At 36.3% G+C, this 10362-nt stretch overlaps 2 protein-coding genes across 8 annotated transcripts; one reads left to right on the top strand and one right to left on the bottom strand.

Annotated features, from left to right (window-relative positions):
- LOC107628533 (peroxidase P7-like) lies at positions 329 to 1759 on the top strand. Its single transcript, XM_016331175.2, has 3 exons — positions 329 to 447; positions 525 to 690; positions 916 to 1759. The coding sequence occupies exons 1-3, from the start codon at positions 370 to 372 to the stop codon at positions 942 to 944; spliced, it is 273 nt and encodes a 90-aa protein (XP_016186661.1). The 5' UTR covers positions 329 to 369; the 3' UTR covers positions 945 to 1759.
- Positions 1583 to 4894, bottom strand: LOC107625923 (pectinesterase inhibitor 10). Of its 7 annotated transcripts, none has more exons than XM_021116300.1 (5): positions 4166 to 4894; positions 3617 to 3984; positions 3202 to 3343; positions 2418 to 2490; positions 1583 to 1942 (listed from the first exon to the last, which is right to left on the bottom strand). In XM_021116300.1, the coding sequence occupies exons 2-5, from the start codon at positions 3921 to 3923 to the stop codon at positions 1769 to 1771; spliced, it is 696 nt and encodes a 231-aa protein (XP_020971959.1). In that variant the 5' UTR covers positions 3924 to 3984; positions 4166 to 4894; the 3' UTR covers positions 1583 to 1768. The 7 variants fall into 7 exon arrangements, with proteins under 7 accessions (XP_020971959.1, XP_020971958.1, XP_016184145.1 ...); XM_021116299.1 differs by having other exon boundaries at positions 3617 to 4011; positions 4166 to 4893; XM_016328659.2 differs by having other exon boundaries at positions 3617 to 3999; positions 4166 to 4893.

Genomic DNA, 10362 nt, shown 5'->3' with positions numbered 1-10362 from the left:
TTTTGGTTAAAAAAGTTTTATATTATATTATGAAATTATTTATTATAAAAATTTAAATATTTAATTATTCTATTGGTCTCTATAATTTTATTAAATTTACAATTAGGTCTTTATATATTTTTTTCTTTTAATTAAATTTTTATATTATTTTTAATTTTATAATTAAATCTTTCTTAGCATAAAAAATATTAGAATTAATTAAATATTTTTTCGTAAATTGAAGGTATTCATAATTAAAAACCTAATAAGATCTTTGACTGTATCTATATTGGGAAGAATATTCTATTAATTTTAATGTTTTTGACATAAAAATAACCTAATTACAACAATTCAGCAAGAGGGTTCAATGTGATTGATGACATCAAAGCCATGGTGGAGAAAGAATGCCCTGCCGTGGTGTCATGTGCTGATATTCTTGCATTGGCTACTAGAGACTCTGTAGTTTATGTAATGTACACCAATCAAATTTTAGTGATGAGTGTTATAAGTGAAATTGTGGGCTTAAAACATTGATAATTTTGCAGTTGGGAGGACCATCTTGGGAAGTAGGCTTACGAAGAAGAGATTCTACTACAGCAAGCAGACTTGATGCTAATAACTCCATTCCTACACCCTCCTTCAGTCTAAGTACTCTCAAACAGAATTTCGCTAACCAAGGCCTTTCAGAGAAAGACTTGGTGGCCCTTTCAGGTAACTATTATTTGAAGGTGGTTATTTCTATGAAGACGTCTTCATATGAAGATAGATGATATTGTGAATCATTAGATGGTTCAGTCAAACATGTCAAATCATTTAATGGTTTGCAAATTTATCTTCACATGAAGTCGTTATCATGGAAGTAGTAACCTTACTTGAATAATGCCACCAATTATATATAATGAAACATCAATTAATAAGGGTAGATTTCCATAACAGGGGCACATACCAATATACCATTGACCTAGCTCAATGCAGACTTTTCGGACCACATATCTACAATGACACCAACATTGATGCCTCTTATGCCAAATTCTTGCAGAGCAAGTGTCCCAGAACTGGAAACGACAAATTGCTCGAACTCCTCCACCGTCAAACTCCCTTCCATTTCGATAACCTGTACTACAAGAATTTAGTTCAGAAGAAGGTTCTTTTTCATTCTGACCAGAAGCTGTACACCGGCGATTCTACCGACCATCTAGTGGGGAAATATGCTACGGATAGAGTTGCAATTTTTTAATGACTTTGCCGGGGACATGGATGAAAACGAGCAGAATCAAGCCTCTCACAGGAGGAAAAAAAAGGGAAATCAGACTCAATTGTGCTAAAGTCAACTAAACATCAACTACTTAAAATTATGTAATAATGGTTATTTTTCATTCCAAAACTATGTCTGAATTTCGATAATTTGTTCTTGGTGTCAAGGAACCTGGTTTATTTCATCAATAAACTTTCTTGAGTTTATGTGAATGTGCACATGATTTTCCCAAGCTCTTCAGTTTTCCTGTAGACATATTTACATCAATGTAAGTTCAATTATTTATTACATCTATTTGGTTATAGTGATCTTCTAACTATAACTTTGTCATCATGCTAAGATGCAATGAAAATAATCATAATATTTATTCAGCTTATCCATACAATTTACATCACTGTGAGATCAGGAATTCATCATGACCAAAAGGTTTACAAGAATATTATATTTTGTTAGAGGGATTGAATCTACATCGTTTAGAAAACTGATATATCATTACTATACAACTAGCTAAACAAAAAAACAACGTTCTAGCTGCTAGTTACACTTGGATCGCATCTTTGCCACTTCATCCGGTTCATCATCTGTTTCAACTTCCTCTTCCAATAGTTCAAATTCATCAATCATTTTGAAGTAGGCTCTCTGTTTTTCAATGTAATCTTGCAGCTCGGAATTCTTGAGCGTATCTTCGGATGATGTGGTGCGCTGCTTCTGCAAAAAGCAAAAATGAACCCAAAAACTTCAGCATGGTATCTATTACGACATGATTCAATCAGGAATTTCGAAATAATAACCATACAAAAATATATGGCATATGTAGATAAGTACTTCAAAGATTTTAATCACATTCTACTTCAAACTGAACTATTTAAGACTTTTTGTAGAAGAATAAGTAATGACCAAAAGAGTTCTGACTTTTTGTCAATCGCAAATTATGCAATTTACTCGAAACTTAAACACGACATACTTAAGAAATTTGAAAAACAACTAGAAAAGCACGAGTACTCTAACTTTAACTATTATACACACACTGTATGCAAAATTCTTATTGCAGTATTTTCAGAATGGACCATTTCAGAAAACAACAATAACTTGCAAACAATAATAATCAATCAACACACATATACATAGAAGTTTGACGGTCCAAATAAATCCATTGAAACAGAGTAATAATCAATCTATTTACCTTTCTCAAAGGACCTGTCAATGCCTTGGCTTTAGGTAGATTTGCACTTTTACCACCATCAGTTTTCGGGCTGCTTTTCATGACAACAGAACATATGTGACAAATAATTATATGGTATGCTTTCTAGGGAAGAGACAATATAAGTAACAATGAAACTTGGCTGCCTCTATTAAGCCCATAGTTACTGTGGATGTGTCCAACTATAACATATATATCAATATCAATAAGGAATTAAGGAAACACGAACTTAGAGAATTTGACAGATTCTATTTGAAGGCTAAAACAGATGAAACAAAAAGGAGAAATCATAATCATTAATAACTTCAATATAGCATCACATGCACCACAACAAACCATGATAGACTTTCCAAGTTTTCAATCAAGACCTACACGCCTAACTCGACCAATCCTCGTAGCACACAACATTCATCAGAATATCTTAAGCAAAATTCTTCCAACTTGCAAGACGTGAAACTATCATGAGAAAAACAGGACAAAAATTCTTCGTGTGGAACTATATCCCTATTTCTTATCTTTTTTGTTTTAAAAATTTTCTTCTCTCTTTGTTAACTATTTCCCTATTGAAGCACTTCATTCATACTTTACCAAAGTGCTCAAATTATAAAGGTTTGCAGCATAATTTCTTTTCCATTTCTACTACTCCATGAACCTTACTCAGCCCAAGTACTAATTTCTTCAACCAATGTTAATCACACGGTTACACCTACATCCAAGTTCTAGAGCAACACTAACAGTGACTTAGTAAAACAGGAGGAAGAATTACCTTGTATCAGAGAGCTTCAAAATGGGTGTGCTGATGTCAGGAAATGCCAAAGCCTTCCCTTTATCCTTCCTTTTATTTGGAGCACTTCTTCGGCCGTAGGTTACTGAAATAGGCTCAAAATCCTCAAGATCAACAAAATTCCCTGAATTCAAAGCAAATAAAATTGCACACTCAATAAATTACCCTAAACCCTAATCCACATTCAATTACTAACAATCACAGTTTATATATCATTGTAAATCTAGCGTTGCTCCCAAGCAACTTGAGCTTAACGCAAATTGAGCTAGAATCTCATCCTAATTTGTAAAATCATTGCACTGCAAGCGACTAATCCTAAAAGGCAATAATTATAGATAAAAGCTGAAATAATATTGGAAACAAATTCAAGAAATTGAGAGCAGAATAATTGAAGTACCGGGAGGAGACGAGGTTTTCGGCAACGAAGGCGGAGGAGGAGCAACGGCAGGGTTCGAAGAAGTGCTTTGGAGATTTGTGGAAGCGTTGGTAGAAGAGGCGCATGAAGAAGGTTTATTAAGGCGAGGTTCGGAAGAAGTAGAAGGAGGTTTGGATTTGGGTTTGGGTTTGATAGGGTTTATGGAAAGTGGAGAAGAAGAAGAGTTAAGAGTGTTGGTGCGATCGGAGAGAGGGTTTCTGCGTTTAGTGGTTCGGAACATGGGTTGATCCATAAGCGCTATTCGCATCAACTGGAGAGTGTTGGGCATCTTGTAACAAAACTTCGATTTCTTCTGGCCTCATTCCAGGTTCAGATTGCTGAAGTAGTAACTTAACCATATTTCTCTAAACATTTTACTAGAAACTCATTGACGTGAAACAAAAAGGCAAACAAAGAATTTATAGTGCACATAAAAAAAAAGTTAAATTGCAACTTCAAAAAATAACAAAACAATCAAGGTAGAGCTACACATGTTCATAAAGTGCAAATAATGGAAAGTGAGTATTGTACCTTGCCACGACACTATTACTTTTGTTTTGACAAAATCTGGTTAGAAGCTTCAACCAAAAGTTTCAATCTGTTCAGAATAAACCAATTATGTTTAAAAGCACAAATTAAACCAAAATGAAGCTTCTTTTCTGTAATAATGAACTCTAGAAGTATGTATATAATTATCTTAGATACGACAAAATATATAGTCACTAAATATATAGGATCATGAGCTATTCTCTGTTTTCTGAAGTACTGTTTCAATTCAGAAATTAAAAAAAGAAGACCTACAGCTAAATGATATGTTAGAAATCCCTGAATTCAAGGATGCTAAAGTTCAATTTGATGCTATTTCTAACAGGTTAATTGCATTTCACTAATACGTTTATTAGCATAGCATGAACTATTTTCTAATATATACAATATTCATATTTAACACAGATATATACATCTACTGATACAAATTGATGAAAACACAATTTCTTGATATTACAGGTATCTTGTACCAAGAAATCTACTGATACAAAACGAGACAAGAATAATGTCATAAGTAGAAGATTATAAGACAAGAATACTGTTTATCACAAAGCATGATGATCATCACAACTCATAAGAATTCAAATTTTTCCATAAAACTAGCTGGCAGCCAATGACAAACTCTGCATGGATAAGAATACTATCATCATTATTACTGACTAAAAAAGGCTATACTAACTATAATAAGTTATTGTGCAAACTCAAACATATAGTTAGTTACTCAAATATGAAGTCCTTAATTGAACTAACACACATAGTTGAAACTGAACTACAACAACAACAACAGTAATAATCAATTTAATTTTATCAAGTGTTATGTATGAATTATATATTAGATGAAACTGAACCTATGAGTAACACAAAGCTAGCTATCCCTTTATATTAATGGATGAACTTAATTTAACTGATGTATTAACTCAGATCTATATATACAAAAACTCTCAAGTCTGTCAAGTTGAAAGTTGAATAAAGAGTGGCAGAATGAGAAATAGAGGAAGAAAATGAAATAGAAGAGCGAGGAGCAAAGTTGCATAAAAGGACAAAGAAGTTTCAATGAGGGATCTGTGTGAAACATATGATAAACAGAATTTTGGTACTTATCTTTTCGAAAAATATTAATTCTGTTCTGTTCCACATTCTGTTTCATTTTTTCGAAAAACAAGAGCTTAACATAATAAAGTGGAGTTTATTACAAGAAAAATTAAGCTAAATACACCATTATCATCAACCAAGTATTATAGGTCCATTCATTCCAAACTTTAGATCGGGAACTAATTAAGCTAAATACACCATTATCATTGACCAAATATATATAGTGAAAATTAGAAATCAGAAAAAATATATATGTAGTATATATTTATGCTCTCAATGATACACTGTACACTTTTCAGAAATCAGAAAATAGTATACGACCACATTATTTTTAAACACTTTTTAGAAACCAGCACTTGGCGGGAGTGGATCCTCTCCAATGGAAAAAAACTGGATGCTATCCAGTGTTTAATCTAACCCTTCATTACTTTCTCTCTCCTATTTAATTTTGGTTCCACTTAAAAAATTAAAGGTGAAAGATTACACTTTATTTTCTCAAGTATTTTTTTCACTGGAGAAGATCCATTTCCGCACTTGGCATGTGGAGGGCTTCGTATGGTTGGGGTATGTACTACTCTAGCCAGGGAGTTGAGGAACTCTCCCGTTCAAGCGACGGCTAGTGCTTTGGTGTCGGCCCGTGCTGATGTGGAAAGGCTGAATGGGCAGAAGAAGGACTTGGAGTAGGAGCGAGAGGCCTTGAGGTCCGACCTTCAGAGAGCTCGGGAAAGAGCTACCAAGTCGGAGGCTGCTGCTGCTTTGGTTGAGGAGAAGGCCAAGAAATTCCAGGAGAGCTATACTCGTGTATTTGCAGAGAGATTGGCCCTGGAGGAGGAGTTACGAAAACTGAAAGAGGAGTTTGCTGAGTCTCAGGAGTTGGCAGCTTTGGGGATAGACGAGATGTTCTAGAACTTGGAAGCTCAGGTTAAGGTCTTGGCTCCCGACCTTGACCTTTCCCTCTTCAGTGTGAACAACATTGTAGTTGATAGTAAAATAGTTCCGGCACCCGAGGAGGATGATGAGGAGGAGCCTCCAGTGGGTCCAAAGATCTCAAGGCCTCAGGTCGGGCAGACCTCCACCTCAGGAACCAAACCTGAAGCCGCTACTGTGGAGACCTCTCCTCCGGCCTCTGTTGTCGTGTTGGCCTAGCCAGTCTCCGTGCTCCCTCCTTCTCTTGGAAAAGATGATGTTACTGGCAAAAACCTTATTCCTCTTTAGGCCTTTTTATATTTTGTTTCATATAACTCATATGGCCCGGCTTGTGGACTTATAACACTTTTGATTCCTTGTAATAGTTTATAGTTGTTTGAACACTTTACCTTTTAGTTGTTTGTTCACAACTTTTATGAAATAATGTTCAAAACTTTATTAAAGTTGCAAAGTACCCTTTTCGTAGTAAGGTCCAGTTTATTTTGTCTTTTGAGTCGTAACAAATTCAAAAGTTTATTAATTTCCTTACATAGGTCCGACTTCGAGTAATTGGCCTTTACTAAGTTACTTTTACAACTCGTTTTTTATCTATCCTGTTTGAGGTCGCTTTGTACGAGTTGTTTGTATAACTTCTTATATTAACTTGTACCTCGTGGCTTCATCGTTGCCGACCACTTTTAGGTTAGACAATGATTTTTTGCGATTTATCGAGCTTAAATTAATGCGTTTGAGATAGGAAACCTTTGAAGAAAGAAATGGAATAGGAATTTTATTAATATTTAAGAAATTCCTTTACAAAAAGCTCACGTCCCTAGCCCTCATGTTGGTGCCTCGTTAAAAAACCCTTGAGATCGGAAAAAAGAGTGTACCAATAAAACGAGATTTACTACTTTAGCTGTAATATTTCTTCAAGTTACAAGCGTGCCATGATTTCGGGAGCTTCCGCCCTTGAAGGTCGGACACCTTGTAAAAACCTTTACCTAAGATCTCTATTATCTTGTAAGGTCCTTTTCAATTTGCAGCCAACTTTCCTTCTCCAGACTTCTGTATTCCAATGTTGTTTCGGATCAGAACGAGGTCGTTGGTTCTGAAGTTTCTCTTGATCACCTTTTGATTGTATCTTAAAGCCATCCTTTGCTTTAGGGCTTCCTCTCTAATCCGAACTCTTTCTCGGACTTCATGAAGGAGGTCAAGCTCTTCCTTTTGAGCCTGGATGTTAGCTCATTATTCGTTGTAAAATAGGACTCTAGGTGATTCTTCAGCTACTTCTATGGGGACCATTGCTTCCATTCCGTAAGCAAGTCGGAAGGGTGATTCTTCCATTGTGGAATGTGGAATGGTCCGATATGCCCACAAGACTTGAGGAAGCTCGTCTACCCAAGCTCCTTTCGCGTCTTGCAATCGGCGCTTTAACCCGACCAATATGATTTTGTTGGCAGTTTCAGCCTGTCCATTGGCCTGGGGGTTCTGCGGATGTGAACTGGTGTTGTATTTTTAGGTCGACCGCCAAGTTCCTAAAGGTTGAGTTGGTGAATTGAGTCCCATTGTCCGTGGTGATGGAGTATGAAACTCCAAACCTTGTGACAATGTTCTTATACAGAAATTTTCGACTTCTTTGAGCAGTAATAGTTGCTAAGGGCTCTGCCTCAATCTATTTAGTGAAATAGTCAATCCCTACTATGAGGTATTTGACTTGGCCTGATGCTTGTGGAAAGGGTTCGAGTAGGTCAAGGCCCCATTTCGCAAATGGTCATGGTGAGGTAACACTGACGAGCTCCTTTTGTAAGGTCGGCCAGAAAAAACCAACTCAGATAACTTTTTTGGCTAGTGACCGAGCTCCCAAATGATTTTCACATATGCCATTATGTACGTCTTCCAAGACTTCTCTTGTGTTGGAGGTTGGGACGCATTTTAAGAGGGGTGTTGAAATTTCTCTTTTGTATAAAATATTGTGGACTAATGTATAATTTTGTGCCTCCTTTACGAGCTTTCTGGCTTCCTTTTTGTCCTTAGAAAGTACGTCGAATTTGAGGTAGTTGACTATGGGAGTCATCCACCCTAGATGTTGATTAAATATGGTCAGTACTTCTTCTTCCTTTGATATGGATGGTGATTACAGAGTCTCTTGGTTGAGACTTCTATTGTTGCCCCCTGACTTGGTGCTGGCTAACTTTGAGAGGGCATCAACTCGGACATTGGATTCCCGATCTATATGTCAGACCTCACTTTCTGAAAAGTGTGTTAGTTGTTCTCAGGTCTTATCCAAGTACTTCTTCATAGTGGGGTCTTTAGCATGATAAGTACCGTTAACTTGCGAAGTTATTACTACTTGAGAATCACTGAACACCACCACTTTTTCTACCTCCACTTCTTTAGCCAGCTTCAAGCCAGTAAGTAGGGCCTCATCCTGTGCTTGATTGTTGGAAGCAGGGAACTCGAACCTTAAAGATAGCTCTATTTGAGTCCCATGGTCGCTTTCTAGGATAACACCAGCTCCACTTCCAACCTTATTTGATGACCCGTCTATATACAAACTCCATATAACTGGGTTTTCTGGACTTTTGGTGTATTCGGCAAAGAAGTCAACAAGGTACTGAGACTTAATAGCTGTCCGAGCTTCGTACCTTAAGTCGAACTTGGACAACTCTACCGTCCATTGTAGCATCCAACCTGCTAAGTCCTTCTTTTGTAAGATGTATTTCATTGGTTGATTAGTGCAGACTTTAATGGCATGAGCCTGGAAGTAAGGCCGGAGCAGCCTTCAAGATGTGAGGATAAGGGCATAAGCAAACTTTTCTATCTTTTGATAGTTCAACTCTCTTCCCCTTGTAAGGTTTTGCTGATGAAGTAGATAGATTGCTGCCTCTTTTCGTCTTCTTGGACCAGGGTTGAAGCTATAGTCCGGCTTCCAACTGACATATATAATACGAGCTCTTCCCCTTTTTTAGGTCGGGTAAGTATGGGTGGTTGCCCCAAGAATGCCTTAAAGTCTTGAAAGGCTTGTTCGCATTCTGGGGTCCGTTCAAATTGCTTTCCTTTTCTTAGAATTGAGTAGAGGGGAAGTGATTTCAAAGCTGACCCGGCTAAGAATTTGGATAGGGCGGCCAACCTTCCGTTTAGTTGTTGGACCTTTTTAACACAAGTCGGGCTCTTCATATTGAGTATAGCCTGGCATTTGTCTGGGTTTGCTTCTATTCCTCTTTGGATTAACATGAACCCTAGAAACTTTCCAGCCTCTACTGCAAAAGTGTATTTTGAGGGATTTAACCCCATTTCATGCTTCCTTATAGTAGAAAATATAGGGATGTATGCGAATCGGATCGCGGTGGTAGTGCAAATCCAAATTGGCTGCAAGGCGACGCAGACGCCGATGGAGCCTCCATGAATTTGGAGAAAAACACTGCTAGGGTTTGGTTTTCATGGAAGAGGGGCTCTGCTAGGATTTAGTTTTCCGATGGAATGAGAAAGAAAAATCTGAAGAGGAAGGGTTAGAGTTAGGTTAGTAATGGTAATTTAGTTTAGAGAAAAGGATAAAGAAGTTCTTGACTTTTTGGTCGCAGACATTCAAGTTCTTGACTTTCTTAAAATCTAGACACATTGATCTCTATTGTTCATTTGAGTTTGTCAGACCCAACGGAAAAACCAAACATGACTTTCATTATATTGACCTAGTCGATACAAATGTCCACGTGGAAGAGTTTTTAAAATGGAACAAATTAGATACGATGTGTCTAAATTTTAAAGAAGTTAGGTACTTAAATGTATTTTCAAATTCTCAAAGACTTAAATGTTCATAGACCAAAAAATCAGAGATTAATTTGCCTTTTTTTTCTTTAGTTTATGCACATTTCATTAATTGTGTTATTTGGATTTTTTCAATGAAAGTTTTATTATATTAATAGTGATTTTTTTTAATTATTTGTGAAAGTTTTGAATTAAATTGTCACAAATAAAATACACGGTGGAAGTTTTGAAAAACCCTTACTAAAATCTCTCACAAATAAGCATAAGTCTTTTAGTAAGCCAAGTAAATTCACTCGCTTATTATTTTTTTATTTTTTAAAATCACTTTTCTATTCTATTTCACTTTTTTTTCTTCTCTTATACCATTATAATTTGATTTATCACACCACCGTTGACTGGCTACCCGTTAAGACTTTTAA

The sequence above is a fragment of the Arachis ipaensis genome, chromosome B02 (genome assembly GCF_000816755.2).
Source record: "Arachis ipaensis cultivar K30076 chromosome B02, Araip1.1, whole genome shotgun sequence".
In the NCBI taxonomy this organism is placed as follows: Eukaryota; Viridiplantae; Streptophyta; class Magnoliopsida; order Fabales; family Fabaceae; genus Arachis; species Arachis ipaensis.
Note: the sequence above shows the minus strand (reverse complement) of the source record. Positions and strands in the feature narration are given on the sequence as shown.

What these genes read in the sequence shown, in the direction of transcription:
- LOC107628533 (XM_016331175.2), top strand. Translation starts at nt 370, where the DNA reads ATGGTGGAGAAAGAATGCCCTGCCGTGGTGTCATGTGCTGATATTCTT. An exon ending in CTAGAGACTCTGTAGTTTAT is followed by an intron (nt 448 to 524) that starts GTAATGTACACC and finishes ATAATTTTGCAG; the next exon opens with TTGGGAGGACCATCTTGGGA. An exon ending in AGACTTGGTGGCCCTTTCAG is followed by an intron (nt 691 to 915) that starts GTAACTATTATT and finishes TTTCCATAACAG; the next exon opens with GGGCACATACCAATATACCA.
- LOC107625923 (XM_021116300.1), bottom strand. Translation starts at nt 3,923, where the DNA reads ATGCCCAACACTCTCCAGTTGATGCGAATAGCGCTTATGGATCAACCC. An exon ending in GAAAACCTCGTCTCCTCCCG is followed by an intron (nt 3,344 to 3,616) that starts GTACTTCAATTA and finishes CTTTGAATTCAG; the next exon opens with GGAATTTTGTTGATCTTGAG. An exon ending in TTGAAGCTCTCTGATACAAG is followed by an intron (nt 2,491 to 3,201) that starts GTAATTCTTCCT and finishes TGTCATGAAAAG; the next exon opens with CAGCCCGAAAACTGATGGTG.